Here is a 15,212-nt window from a genome sequence, read left to right as displayed (position 1 = left end):
GTTCATCAGTCACCTCCAATTTAGGCACCCAGACTTCAAGATCTCTGTGACAGGGACTGTCTTCTTTGTTATTTGGCTGCACAGTGCCTACCACAATGGGGTCCCAATCCTTGACTGAAATTCTTAGATGCTACCATAATACAAACAGATATTAACACAATGCATCCAGTCAGGCTGGTGATACTTTATTTGTGCCTAGCATCAAGAATCCTCACACAGTAGATCAAACTGAATAAGACAATGCAGCAGTTTACTATCAACATACCCGAAACAACTGAAGTGCTGTCCAACCCATCATAAATATCCACTGAGCTCTCATCATCATCCCTAAAAGAGGAAGCTGCAAATAAAGCAAGATCAAAAGCAAAATTTTTAAACTTTTAGTAACTTTTAAGCTTTACTCTTTCTATGCGAGTGTACATTTCACAGAACTACAGTTAACATTAATGTATTAATGAACAGTATTTTACATTTGTATAGCACCTATCATCACCAACTATTTCGTAAGTAAGCATCTGTTCTGCTACACATTGGTGGGAGATAGGGACATTTTGGCCAACGACACTAAGGTAAGTTTCCACTCCTAGGAAAAAAACCTCTTTAGTGTCAATGAGGAAAAGACATTTGTAAGCAGTAAGTCAGACATATTGAAATTTGAAACCCTAGTCCAAGGGCACTTCACACCCAAAGCTTGGACCATTCTGGAAATTAGATAAAAGCATCATAACACTAAATGATGGAAAACTACTGCTATATTTAAATCTCCTCATAGTACATTGATAAGAAATTTAATGCAGCAATCTGTTTATGTAATCTGTGTTTCAATTCATATGATTAAAGTTTATTGACATTTTAATAATATAACTAGGGCTCATTGGAAAAAGCTGCGAGGAGTCCTTGTGGCACCTTAGAGACTAACACATTTATTTGGGCATAAGCTTTTGTGGGCTAGAACCCATTTCATCAGTGGGTTCTAGCCCACAAAAGCTTATGCCCAAATAAATGTGTTAGTCTCTAAGGTGCCACAAGGACTCCTCGTTTTTTTTTTCCTGACACAGACTAACATGGCTACCACTCTGAAACCTGGAAAAAGCTGGTTCATCAAGACTGAAATTTCCCATGAAAGCAAGCCTGCTTCGAAGAACTTGCAGGGGTCCCTACCAGCTCCCTTGGCAGGCTTCAGGGGAGCCCCATCATGTGGGTTGCCTTGGGCCAGAGACTTCAGAGCTTCCAGGCTTCCTGCAGCAGAGCAGGGTGCCTAAAAGCCCTGGTTCTGCAGCAAGCCCTGAAAACTCTGGCTTGAGCTAGAAGCCAGGAAGCACTGGGAGCCATAGCTGTCAGGGCTTTCAGGTTCCCTGCCACGCAGCTGGGAGCCTGGCAGACTTGGTTCTCAGTGTTTAAGCTCCTAGCACTGCAGCAAAGATTCTGAAAGCCCCAAATGAATCTGGAGCTGTCAGGCTCCCTGCTGCTGAACCAGACTCTTTGGCTAGTTGGCTCCCTGGGCTGAGCCAGACTCTTGAAGCAGCTAGCTCCCCAGGCTGTAGGAGTCAGCCAGCTGGCCTAGGAGTTTGGAAGCCCTGAGATCTCAGCCTCGGGGCAATCTGCATGGCAGGGCTGCCCCATAAGTCCAGACCCCTGGATCTCTGGCAGCTGTTGACACAATTCACATCAGTTTCACTGCAGCTATTCAATGATGGGCAGCAATGAAACTGATATGAATCATGTTTATTTCACTCAGCTGCTGCTGGGTATCAAGGAGCATATTTCATTTTAGAAACACCATGTTTCAGTGTTTCCAAAAGAAAATTTTTTCCAAATCCCCCAGTTCACAAGAAATTCTGAATACTGAGATTTCTTGTGAACTTGAAATTCTGAATAACATCTCCTTTTATTTGTCTTATTTTTCAGGTTAACAATCCAAGTTTTTTCAATGTCTTTTCATATCAGACTTCTCATGCCTCTACTCATTCTCACTAGTGTTCTTTGAATCCCTCCAAGTCTGCAACGAACAGTTATTACTACTGAAGATATTAATATGTACAGTGCATCTGAAATTTATGATCTGGTCTTGTGTGCCTTGTTTTGATTTTCTCTTGGTTGGGAAAATAATGTTTACAGTATCTTGATTGCTTGTGAAAGTAAATGTACTCAGACACAAACTAGTACACCTCCTATAATATTTCCACATAAAAAGCTGTATTAAAATGGAGTTCAGGTTGAGGGTAGCAATTTAAGAGATAAGACACTACTGGGATGTTGTAGTTATCTCAAAATCCTGCATTACAAAACCCAGGAAATATAAGATATCCACACAATCTTAACTCTGGCCTGTACTGACACCATGCATTAACCATATGATTATGGCATTTTAGTACTTGCAGTACCAGATTAGATTAAGATGATTTTAAAAGACATTCTATTATTTTCACTCATCATAGCATTACTATACATATGGTGTGGAGGATTTGTCTTCATCTTGCAAAGTAAAAAATTAACAACCTATTTAGTAAAGGTCTTACCACCACAAGGGATATCACATAATGTCAGTCCATCATCATCTGTTGCCATTATACTAATTCCCTACAGCTTCCCCATCTGCATGTGTACAATAAAAAAACAGAATAGGTAGATTAACCAATAATTTGAAAACAATATCGTGAATTAAAAGCATCTTTAAGGATCGCTCACAATGGGTTCGAATTTGATACTCATTTTTAAATGAGATCCAACAACAAGCAAAGTAGATCCAGGTGGATTTTTGATGCCAGGTTACAGAATTTAGCTCTGTAGTCTGGCAAAATAAAATATAAATAAAGGACAACTTCATACACAATTAGAAGTGTTCTTAAGCACAACAAAATTATATTAATCTCTATATTATTTAGTATTGCTAAATAATCTTCATAGGAAAAAAAACTTTCCTATGCAGCCAGGTCAGTTTACACTGCATAAAGATAATAGGTCTACCAAGTGTATTCCTAAACCAATTAATGAAAATAATCCAATTCCACTTCTACCTACACTTTAAAAGTAAATTCCTGTTGCACTTAAAAACCAAAGCAGCAACCCGTATAAACACTTCACATTTACATGACATTTTTCCTGCCAATGGGTCCAACAGCAGTTAACCCAAGACATTGTACACCAACTGGAAACTATCATTTCATCCTTCCCACCCTCACTGACATGCAACCACCTGAAGTGAAGGTGGCAGCCTGGTGAACATCGATTAATACAATGTGGGAAGGGGAGGACTAAGATATCTGGATAACAACACAAGTAACTATGCTATGAAATCTTTACCAGGGCATACACATAGGGCAGCATCAAGATTCTCAGTGGGTGGAGGTGTTGTTCTCCTCTGGACTTTCTCCAATTTGTCCACATCTCTCCTGAAGTGTGGTGCTCAGAACTGGACACAATACTCCAGTTAAGGCCTTGTCAGTGTTGAACAGAGTGGCAGAATTACTTCTTGCTTACACCACTCCTGCTAATACACCCCAGAATGTCATTTGCTTTTTTTTTTTTTGCAACAGTATTGCACTGTTAGCTCATATTTAGTTTGTGATCCACTATAACCCCCAAATCCTTTTCTGCAGCAATCCTTCCTAGGTAGTCATTTCCCATGTAGTATATTATGCCATGCCGGGGATGGCAATGGGGAGAATAAGGGTTATGCTATGCCGGTAGGTGAGGGAAGAACAGGGATTGGGTTTATGCCTGGCCAGGGATGGCAGGCAGCTGTGGGCTATGCCAAGATAGGGATGACAACAACTGGGCAATGGGGCGAGGGCAGATGGGAGCTATGCCAGGCTGGGGGGAGCAGCTGGGAGGGGGCATGTCAGGCTGGGGATGGCAACAGCTGGGCAAAGGGATGTGAGCCATGCCAGTCCGGGGGGTTAAGGCCAGGGCAGGGATGGCAGTCGGGCAGCTAATACTGGGTGGGGGTGGCGGCAGCTAGGGAGGTGTAGCTGTGCCAGGCACGGGGTGGAGTCTGGGTGGGGAAGGAGGTGGGGGAGGTGGCGGGGCTGTGCCAGGCTAGGGATGGTGGTGGCTGGTGGGGGGCTGTGCCAGGCAGGGAGTGGGTGGCAGGGCTGTGCCAGGCTAGGGATGGTGGTGGCTGGTGGGGGGCTGTGCCAGGCTGGTAGCTGTGGGGGGGCTGTGCCAGGCTAGGGGTGGTGGGGGCTGTGCCAGGCTAGGGGTGGTGGGGGCTGTGCCAGGCTAGGGGTGGTGGGGGCTGGTGGGGGCTGTGCCAGGCTAGGGGTGGTGGTGGCTGGTGGGGGCTGTGCCAGGCTAGGGGTGGTGGTGGCTGGTGGGGCTGTGCCAGGCTAGGGGTGGTGGTGGCTGGTGGGGCTGTGCCAGGCAGGGAGTGGGTGGCAGGGCTGTGCCAGGCTAGGGGTGGTGGGGGCTGGTGGGGGCTGTGCCAGGCTGGTAGCTGTGGGGGGCTGTGCCAGTCCCGAGGGGGCTATGCCAGGCGGGGGGCGGGGACTGGGTCTCTCTCTTCCAACCCCTCCCCCTGGGGTGCGCGCATCCGCCTGGCGCCCGCCGCGGACCCTGTCCCGCCCCCTTCACCAACCGGTTGGCGTCTCTCCCTCGCCGCGGCAGCTTCCCAGACACCCGGGAACCCCCCAGTGCCGCCGCTGTCGCCGCTGCAAGTCCCGCAGGCCGGGCCAAGGGGAGGAGGGGCGGGATTCGGGCAACTGCCAGCCACTCAGTGGAGACGCACAGCACGTAACCTCACCGACGTCACTAGTTTCCGCCTCTAGGAAAAAACAGTTGGCGCGAAAGTGAACCGTCTGTGGCGGCCCCGCCCCCAAGAGCCTGGCCCTGCCCCCCTCCACTCGAGCTCCGCCCCCTTCTCCCTGTGTCCCGAGCTCCGCTCCGAGACCCTCGCGCTCTACTCTCCCTCCGGAGCTCCTGACCCAGCGCCCCGCCTGCCCGCAGCCGATGGACCTGCCGGGAGGGAGGGGTAATGCCTCGCGTCCTGGGGCAATGGGCAGACGAGGAAGTTCATTTTTCAGTCTCTGTTTTCACGCCGCAGCTAAAAATACAGCCGCACAATCCTCGTGCTCCGCCCGCGGGCAATACTCCTGGCGGCCCAGGGGGAGAGAAACAGCGCCGCGAGCTGCCTTTGCCTGTTTGCGGCGCTCAAATGACATTATTTGATTTTTCACCACCGTCCCGTCCAGCGGCGTGTTGGGTACAAGGTCTCCGTCATGAAGCACCACTCTGAAACCATTTGCAGCTTGAGGCTCTTACTCAGTGAAATTAAATCGACTCGGTGAGGGCATAAATGGATCCCATCGTAGGATCAGAGTGTAAAATAGGCGGCCCCGATCCTGCTGTCAGTGAATCAATGTCTAAACTCCTTGAAAACATTGCAAGGCTGCCACCTTTTCATCCAGATTCCCCCACAGTCTCTGATGTGCCCTGGTGTTTACAGACCACTGCCAACACGCGAGGAGACCGCTACAGTTCATGCGCAGCTAGTCAGTATCAAAACATGATCTCGTCCTAGTTACCTCGTCGCCCTTCTGCCCGAGCCCGACCTGTTCGCCTCATACACCTGCTGCTGTCTCCTCGCTGGCTGCCCATGTAGCCCAGTGTCATAGCAATAGCTCAGCGGGCACTGAGGAGCCCTGGCACCTGGCCGGACCGAGCTCTGAACGCTGAACCCGGGCAGAACAGAGCAGTAGCAGCCCTGATCACAGAGAAGGGGCAGGGTAAGACTCGCCCCAGCTCCCGATGCTGTAAGTAGAACTGCAGCGGCTCCCGTGGAGCCCCTTGGAAAACTACAGATCCCAGCATGCAGCGCTCGATCTTCTGAGTGGCCGCTCGGCTCACGGGGGAGTGTTGCATGCTGGGACGCGTAGTTTTCCACGGGCCCCGCGGTTGGGGAAGCGAGGCCACTTCCTTTTCCGTCAACGGCGCTGGTTGGTGACGTTTTGCCAGAAACGGAAGCTTGTCCGGCGCGAGCTGCGCGTCTCTCCTTGTCCCCCACGTGTCGCGGTGTATCGGAGCTTCCAAAGGGACGCGCGCCCCTCCCCCTCTACGAGAGACCCCGGAGCTCGCGGCGGGGGATGGAGGCCCTGCGGCTCCGCCTGGCCGGCCCGCTGCAGCTGGTAGCGCAGCGGAACGAGAAGAGCAGCGGCGAGCTGGGCAGGTTCCTGGCCAAGCAGGTGAGCGAGTGGCCGCGCAGCGCCAGTGCAGCTCCCGGGGGCACGAGGCAGCTCCCTGGGCAGCCCTCCCAGCCCGCGTCTCCCCCCGCTCCCGCCTGCTGCGTCACTCGGCTGTCGCTGTGGGGCTGGGGAGGAGAACAAGGGAGGCCCCCCCTTCTGAAACACCCCCACCCCTCGTCTGCGTCCCTAGAACTGCCCGTCCCAAAGACACGACTCCCCCCCCCTCCCCCGCTGCCGTCCATCTCCCTCCTCCCAGCCCCAGCGTCTGCCACGGTGAGCAGAGAACACCAGGCACCCCCATCGCCCCTCCATCTTTGTTTCCTGCTGGCTCTCACCCTGCAATGTTTGTCCAACCCTAATCTGCTCACCCAGGTGTATCCCTAACGGGGAAAGGACAAAACACCTTTTCTGCTGCTCTGCATAGTTAGAGCATTTTTTCTTCTGGCCTCTGTAGTTGGAGCCACGGGAGCTCCCCTTCTAACACGTCTGTACTGTATCCTCATTGACAATAAACTGTTTCTTCTTGGTTTTGACCTCCACTGTCTTCCAGGCCTATGGAGATGAATCTGCCCTACAGTGAGAGCTAGAGGGAGCTAAGTATTGAAATGCCTTTGAGGATCTGGGCCTCAGTTTCTTCCCTTCAGTCCCCTAAGCTTCAGGATGTATTTTTCTCTCACTCTCTTCTCTCTAAATATTAGAGGGAGTATGGTCTAGTGAGTTAAGGACAGGAAGTTCTGGGTTCTATTCTTTGCTTTACCACTTGCTGTGTGATCTGGAGAGGATTGCTGACTTCTATGTGCTTTAGTTTCTTTAGTTAAACAGTAGGGCTACTTATCTACATTGTGGGATGTTGAGGTCTAATTCATTTATGTCTGTGAAAGATTTGGAGATCTTCAGTTGGAAGACGAGATAAAAGTGGAAAAATTATGTATTATCTTTCGTGACTGAAGTTTCAAAGTACTTAAACAGCCCGCGCATGTGCGCACACGCACACACCCTCCCTCAAACTGCAGTTTCCCATTTGAGTGCCTAAGTAGTAAATGTTCCCGATGTCTGAGGGTGAGGGAGGCTAAACCATCAAACTTTTTCAGGGTATAAACTCTTATTTCAAAATGATTTTTCTCTGCTATAGGAAAAACCTTCCTACTGTGAATCGATGATTTGCAGTCTTATTTATTTATAGACAGCGCTAGTCATTGGTGGTTACAGTTTTCTCAAGCACAAGTAGGAGGAAAGTGAAATTGATGTGCAAGGATTTAGCCAACACTATAAGTGAATATGTATGTGGGAGCTCAGATGGATGTGAGAACTGCAAACATGATTGCACGTGGAACTGAGTAATTGTCTGTGACTATTGCAGGCTGTTGTCTCCTTGCTTTGCGCTGTTTACTTTTTTCACATAAGGTGTCGATGCACATTGCTTCAAAATAGTTAATGGTAACATGACAAACCTGCCACCACCTTGCCCTTTCATGGGCTGCTGCTTCCCAGTTACTGGACTCGACCTCACATGTTTTCAGGTTTGACTTCAGTGTATCTTTATACCATTTGTACCAACCACCATAAGAGTGACTGCCTTGTTTTAACTGACCATAAATTATGGCTTTGGGTGTTCCTGAGTCAGCCATACAAATAAGGTGCCCAGACCAATGCAGCTGAGCCATTATGAGCATGCCTTGAGTGCCGGACATCTGTCAACAATTAAGGATTTTGGTATTAGGAATCTTGATCCACTATTTGACCCTGCAAACAGACAGAAGGCAAACAGACAGAAGGCATGGGACTGATTGAGTTTCCTGGAATGGGGCAATATGTTGTTCATGTCTCACGACCATATAGAAGTGTCGTTAACACAACTGCCCGATAGATATTTTGATTATCACTTATTTTGGTGCCCTTATCATTCTGTAGGTGTTGTGGCAACTTCCCAAATGCAAAGCTCGCCTTAGACAGCATGCTCTCTAGGTAACATGAGGAGCGTTGAGAGGAGTGTTGTTGTTCTTAATAAATGGATAGATATGCACATCTCCCAGCACAGGTTCGATACAGTATTTCAGTTTTTTAAAGACTAATTGCAAAACCAAAGCAATTAACCGCATGAACAAAGTGATCAGTTATAAATTGAATGTCATTAATCTAGTGAACAACTAGTGCACAGTCATCAGCAAATAAAAGTAAAAAGTAAATAATAAGTAAATGCCACTTTTGTGTGAGCACAGAAGTGTTGCAGATTAAACAATTTCCCATTGGTGCAGAACTGAATAAATACTCCTCTGTTAGTGTTATGAAATGCATGCATAAGCATAGCCAAAAAAAGGATGGAAAAGAGTATGGGAGCAAGCACAGAGCCTTGTTTGGGGCCATTAGTGACGGGGGTCTGATATCTTTCCATTTTCCACCACTCTGACCAGTATCCCATGATGGAAGGACCAAATGACAGAAATAAACTTTGCACGGCATCCGAAGATGAACAAAAGTTTCTGGAGTTCCTCATGATTTACAGAATCAAAAGCCTTAAGGGGTGATAGGGCAAACTGGTAAAGGTGAACACTGTTGACATCCTTGAAATCCTGTGGTACTGACTCTTGCTCCCATATAATATGGAAGAGCCTTGTAAGGTGACTTGCAATATAGTAGCCAGCCTGCTTGTACAGCTCTGCTGGAATGGTATCTAGTCCGGGTGATTTCCCTTGTGACATCTGCTTGACTATAGTCTTGTATGAGGTAGGGGCTGGTGCAGGCCCTTCTTATAAAGGGTGTTGTGGAAGAGCATTCATTGCTTCCTCAGGGATGTCTGAAGGGTAGCTGAGAAGTGAACTCAAATGTTCCAGCCATCAAGCATTTCTTTTTTGTCAATTAAAAGTTGATTACCATCCAGAGTGCGTACAAGGGTTATCCTGTTTCACCTGGGGCCATATACAGCCTGGAGACCGGGAAAAAAGCTTTTGGTGTGCTTGCGGTCTGCTATCGGTTGTAATTCCACCACTTTGTTTTCCGCCACTGCTTTATCATATGTCGAAGTCTGGGCTGAACCATCTGATTTGCTCAGTGATATGCAGCCGTCCTAGCAGCTGATTTTATCTGCTTTGTAGGCTTGGAGCAAAAGCATGCAGTGAGTTCAAGAGCTGACATAGTTCAGAGTCATTCTCATCAAACCAGTCCTGATATTTCCTCTTAATAAAGTCAAAAACTTCAGCTGCCAAGTTATATGTTGTAGGAAATTGACAAGACTGTCCGAATGATACATTTGGGAGCTGAATCTGACAGGTGAGAAGCAGTGGAATCAGGCATTGAAGTTATTCATGAGGAAGAAAGACCTGAGAAATGGAAGCAGGGAAGGGTAGAGTAGCAGGAAGAGGCAGAGCAGTCCATCTCTCTCTGACTGCAGCCAGGAGGCCAATGAAATAGTATGAGACCTGGGAGAGAGAATGTTCTTCCCCTTTCCTGTAGTTTTAGGAGAAGGCGAGCTTCAATTTTATTACTCTTGCTTGCTGGAAACTGATAGAAAGACGGACTATAGGTCAAGGGCCAGTGGTAGAACCCTGGTGCATAGTAGTTAATTCTTTTGTCGAGATGAAAGACTGGTGGTATTGACAGGCTTTGAACCTTCAGTTTTCGAGAGCTTAGTGCCTTATCATTAGGCTTAGGACACTCAACAGCAATCATCTGCAGCCATCCTTTCTGTTCATCATTTTAATTTGCTAAATGTATTGTATCTTTATCGCTTTATATACAGGATACATGCTACTTATATCGTTCTGTAACTTCAGTACTTTTGTTTGGCTCCCTTCTCCTCGTCCCTTTAGTATTTCATAAATCATTGTCAAAGGGACTTGTCCAAAATCTATTTGGTATTCCTGGGGGAATTCTGTGCCACTGCACAATGCAGAAATTTGCAGAATTGCCCGTTTCCCCTGCAGAATTGGGGTGGCAGGGCTGCTGGACTCTGCAGAGCCCAGCTTTCAGTGAGCGGAGTATCCGGCCTGGCTGGGCTGAAGGCTGCATGATCTGTTGATCTTCATTCTCCCAGGGATGGGAGAGGGCACAGGAGACCCAGCTCTGGCAAAGGGTGAGGAATGGCAGGGCTGTACCGCACCACGTCCCCAGGCAGGACAGTAAAGAATCTGGGGGGAATAAAGCCTCTGGAGGTGCTGGTATCTGGGCTGGGAGGTATCCCACAACTGGGCTCTGGGGGAATGGGAGTGCAGGAGTCTGGGCTCTGGGAGCCCCCCACACAGCCTCTTCTAGTACCACTCAACTGGAACTGGGTTGTCATAGGGGTTTCTTTAATTCTCTACTCCTGGGGGAATCTGTTTTTGCTGCTGTCTATATTGTTGACATACTTGTTGACAATTATTTTGAAATAAATTACCAAAATAATTGAAACTGAAGTGATTATATTGTGTTGTTTTGACAACTTAAAATATGCAGAATTTTAAAATACTGTGGGCAGAAATTTTAAAATTTTGGCACAGAATTTCTCCAGGAGTAATTTGGGGAAGAGAATCCTGCTTTGGGGATTCATTTTAAATAAATGTTTAAAGCTTCTCCCTCTGGTTATAAGGGATTTTGCTGTTCATGCTTAAATGAGTCGTATAAATAGTGTCTCAGCCAAAGAAAAATAATCATGCCAAAATTTCAACCAATCTTAATTTTCTGAGCTTGCATTTCTGGGTTATGCAAGCAAACCCCATGTTTGTGAGAGGCAGCAATTAATTTGAGTCTAAAATGAGAGGTATTAGTGTGGTTACAGGCACGTGGTGCATACACTAAGAAGAAGGACACTAGTGACTGAATGTTGTAGGTATTTATTTGGACTAGATGAAATGAGTTTGGCTTAGTACAATTATTGCTTGTGGAGGATCCATATCATGCAGCACCCTCACAATTGGCACCCTTGTTGGCAACTCTGTTAGAAGTCAAGGATTGAATTGTCATGGTAATAGAATGACCCTTCTCACCATTAGAGGGATTTCTCTACCTAGAGTGGGTTCTAGAAAGGCTGGTAAGGAAAGGTAGGGGGAAGTTTCCATTGCTGCTAGTCATGCCATATTTACTCTGTGAATAGAGGATTTCAGTTTTCATTGGTGTCAAGGGGATATCTTTCACAAGCACTAGCCTTACCTATTAAGGCTATGTCTGCACTACAGAGTCTATGCTAACATAGCCCCCTTGTGTAGATGCAGCCTACCACCAAATGAAGAATTTTTCTGTCTGCCTGTAGGAACACCACCTTCTCGAATGATATTAGATAGGTTGAGAGCAGTGCACTTCTGTCAATATAGCTGCATCTACATTTTTTTCCATACCTAGTGAGCGATATAGCTAAGCCAACATAACTTTTAAGTATAGACCCAGAGTTGTGCTGCATCCATGTAAAAATGTATCTTCAATTTCTATGTTTAAAAAAAAACCAAACTTAATTGTTCTAGTAATGTTTACATACAGCCTGGTCCAGTAGCAATGTAAAAGTGAATTAGCATAATAGGCATTATCACCAGTATTTGAGCACCTGCCGCAATAAAATACTCAGCCTGAATGTTCATACCATATAGAAAAAGTTACTGTCACAACTAACATAAATTTTCTATTGTCCTTAATGTGCAGTAAATATTTGGACTTCAGACTCTCTTGAATCAGAACATTGCATTTTCATGGGTGCAGTCTCAAATGCTGGTTTTATTAGAGAAAGTAGTTTTGGCTCCTTGTAGCCACAAAAACCACACTGCCACAGTTCAGAAATGTGAAGGTTAAACTACAAGTAGGAGGGTAACACAACATCCTTCTTTTTTTCTCCAAGTCTTTCATCGCTCTGTGAACTGAGCAACTTGAATTGAAAATTCTGAGTCTTTGGGCAGTTTTTCTATTTAGTTATGGCTTATGCAGCAAGTAGGAGAACATTTGAGAGAGTCTTAAGGGGGACACTAGATTCTGGTTCTCAAATTGGTTGATTCTTTTGGATTACTTTTAAGTTTATGCCAGCTTGTTATCTTGTATTATGACTTTCACTTCTCAGATGTATGTGAATTGAGGGATCTTTTAGTAAAATAATAATTTGCAGCTCTCAATCATTTTACCAAGGAGTTATTGTTGTTACTCCCTTCACAGATGAGGAAACTGAAGAACAGAGAGGTGAACTGACTCCCAGCAAGCCAAAGCGGAGCAAGAATAGACCCAGTGCTTCCGGAGACCCAGTCCAGTGCCCTAACAACTGGGGCAAACTGCCTCCTTAAAATGTTAAGCTTTAAAACAAACAAAAAGATTTAGCTACCAGATATGCAATCACATAACATGTAGCAAAGGTTTATGCTCAGTGCTGAGCTCTTTCTTCTTCTCTGTCTCTGAAGAGCTGTGGCTTCTGTGAGCAATTCTATTAATAAAGAAGCTGCTCCTGCAGAGGAGAAAAAAACCTCCATCCCTGAGATGGGTGGTTTACAACAGTCTCTTTAAACACTAGCAATCTGAAGATATTTGGTCTTTACTGGGCTTTAACAAGCCTTGTGTTTACACATACCATTCAGGGTATTGCCTGGTTGTAGTTGTGTATATTGTTTTATCTCACTCTTTTTGCACATTTCTTGGTAGTATTTAGCTTTTTCCTGTGTACCATGCAAGAGGGAGCTGTGTATGTGAGACAGGGCTGGTTCTGTCTGACTTTGCAGATGGCTGTAGCAACTACCTGTAAAGCCACCAAAACTTTAGTCACAAAAAAATTAATGATCCTTTTTTTAAAAGGATCAAATATGGTGAGCTACCATGACATGCATGTACTAACCTTCAGTACAGAAATAAAAATATGTTCAGAATTGGGAGAGAAATATCTCTAACAATTTATTATATGTATTATCATAACATCAGATTGTCTTGTGATTGCTGCTCTCTAGTGTTATGAACCTAGTCTGCCGATGCTTTCCAAATCAAACTCTACATTGGAAATAAACTTCTGAAACTTAACTTGCCCACCATTCATCTTAATGCCCTTCACCTCAGGACAATATGGGATCTGTACACAAACAGTGAGCAGTGTACATGTTCTCTTTTCATGTGGGACAACACAAACCTGCAGTTGAATCTCCAGGTCAAATGAAAGTCTAGCATTCAGATTAAATGACACAACTTCACACTGCACAAAACATTTAGAACAAGGAAATAGTGTTTTACATAAAACTGCTAGAAGTGCAATTTGGCTGTCAATCCTTCCTCAGATGAAGGCAACTGAAGATTATTTTCATCTGCCCTTGGTGCAGTTATGCTTCTTCATCCCCTGACCCTCTCCTTTCCAGTAGATTTGTGATTAGTTTAAATTAGGCACAAGCCTTTACAGCTAGAAAACAGCAGTTGTTGCATTTTGTATCTAGCCCACAGGAGTGACCATGTTATCTATTATCCTTGATATTAGTTTAGGTGGGACTGTTATCCTCCCCAGTCTTTGTCCTCATATTAAATAGTTTATTGCCTATCAGGAAGTTGCCTGTTCCAAGGCAGTGGAATGTACTCTTTGTTCTTTATAAGTTTGTCTTGATTAGGAAATATGGTTGAGTCTAGGCCAGGCTTAGGGTATGGCTACACTTGCAGCTGTACAGCGCTGGGAGTTAAACCTGTCTTCGTACAGCTGAGTAGGGAAAGCGCTGCAGACTGTCCACGCTGACAGCTACCAGCACACTGTCGTGGCCACATTTGCAGCATCTGCAGCAGCATTGGGAGTAGTGCATTATGGGCAGCTATCCCAGCATTCAAGTGGCTGCAACGTGCTTTTCAAAAGGGTGGGGTGGGGTGGAGTGTGACAGGGAGCGTGGGGGAGAGAGAGAGTGGATTTTTGGAGCCGACACTGTGTCAGCAGCTGCCTTGCAAGTTCCGACCCCCTCCCCCACCCTTCTCTCACTCACTGAAAGCAAACAGCTGTTTGTTTTTTCCTCACAGACCAGATAAGCAGCTGCTCTCAAACGGACCCCGCCCCCCCCCACCCACCACACTGCTTCTCTCCTCAAGCCCCCTCCTTCCCCCTCTCTTCAAGCAAACACTAGCTGTGGGCGTTCCAAAGGGAACCCCCCTGCCTCTGCTCATTCACAGCAAACAGTAGCTGTGTTTGTTTTTTTGATAAGCAGCTCCAGGAGCCTGGAGTTCACAACAAAACAAAGAGAGGCATCAGAGCAAAACAAAGAGCGGGACCTTCACTTAAAAGGATTATGGGAAGCTTCCGAAGGTCAGTTACAGCATACTAAATTATTCCCTGTTTACACTGGCGCTGCAGCAGCAGCGCTATACTCTTTATTCCTCTTGTGGAGGTGGAGTACAAGCAGCGCTGTAGCCACAGAGATATACAGCGCTGTATGTGCCTTGCCAGTGTGGCCGGGGAGTGAGTTACAGCGCTATAAAGCCACTAACAGCGCTGTAACTCTCAAGTGTAGCCAAGGCCTTAGGCTATGTCTGCATTACCGACCTTACAGCTGTACCGCTGCAGCTGCACCGTTGTAAGGTCTCCTGGGTAGCTGCTGTACGAGTGACGGTAGCTATGTTGTCAGGAAAGCATCTCCCGCCGACATATCGCTGTCCACGCTGACACTTTTGTTGGTGAAACTTATGTTGGTCTGGAGGGTATTTTTTTCATGCCCCTGACTGACAAAAGTGCTAGTGGAGACAAAGCCTTAGTTGACACATGCTATCTAAGTCTGACCTGAACTCTACCTCTTCCATAGATATGCAGGTTAACACCGCAGCTTATTTAATCTGTTTTGAGCTTAGAATGTGACTAGCTAAAGATGTTACCCTATATCAGGGGTAGGCAACCTATGGCACGTGTGCCGAAGGTGGGACGCGAGCTGATTTTTCAATGGCGCTCACACTGCCCGGGTCCTGGCTACCGGTCTGGGGGGCTCTGCATTTTAATTTAATTTTAAATGAAGCTTCTTAAACATTTTAAAAACCCTATTGGGGGGAGGGATAGCTCAGTGGTTTGAGCATTGGCCTGCTAAACTCAGGGTTGTGAGTTCAATCCTTGAGGGGGACACTTAGGAATCTGGGGCAAAAAAAATC

The 15,212-nt window shown here is 46.3% G+C and overlaps 2 protein-coding genes across 2 annotated transcripts in view; one reads left to right on the top strand and one right to left on the bottom strand.

Moving 5' to 3' along the window:
• Positions 1-4,684, bottom strand: part of CASP8AP2 (caspase 8 associated protein 2) — a 30,403-nt gene extending 25,719 nt beyond the window's left edge. Inside the window, exons 1-3 of the mRNA XM_045011523.1 lie at positions 4,577-4,684; positions 2,520-2,595; positions 266-340 (exon numbers count right to left, since the gene is read on the bottom strand). Coding sequence (XP_044867458.1) covers positions 266-340; positions 2,520-2,568 — 124 coding nt within the window. The 5' untranslated portion in view covers positions 2,569-2,595; positions 4,577-4,684. The remainder of the gene's footprint in view (positions 1-265; positions 341-2,519; positions 2,596-4,576) is intronic.
• A 1,318-nt stretch (positions 4,685-6,002) lies between these two features.
• MDN1 (midasin AAA ATPase 1) overlaps positions 6,003-15,212 on the top strand; it is a 168,088-nt gene continuing 158,878 nt past the window's right edge. The window contains exon 1 of the mRNA XM_045010265.1: positions 6,003-6,179. Coding sequence (XP_044866200.1) covers positions 6,081-6,179 — 99 coding nt within the window. The 5' untranslated portion in view covers positions 6,003-6,080. The remainder of the gene's footprint in view (positions 6,180-15,212) is intronic.

Source organism: Mauremys mutica, chromosome 3, assembly GCF_020497125.1.
Source record: "Mauremys mutica isolate MM-2020 ecotype Southern chromosome 3, ASM2049712v1, whole genome shotgun sequence".
In the NCBI taxonomy this organism is placed as follows: domain Eukaryota; kingdom Metazoa; phylum Chordata; order Testudines; family Geoemydidae; genus Mauremys; species Mauremys mutica.
Note: the sequence above shows the minus strand (reverse complement) of the source record. Positions and strands in the feature narration are given on the sequence as shown.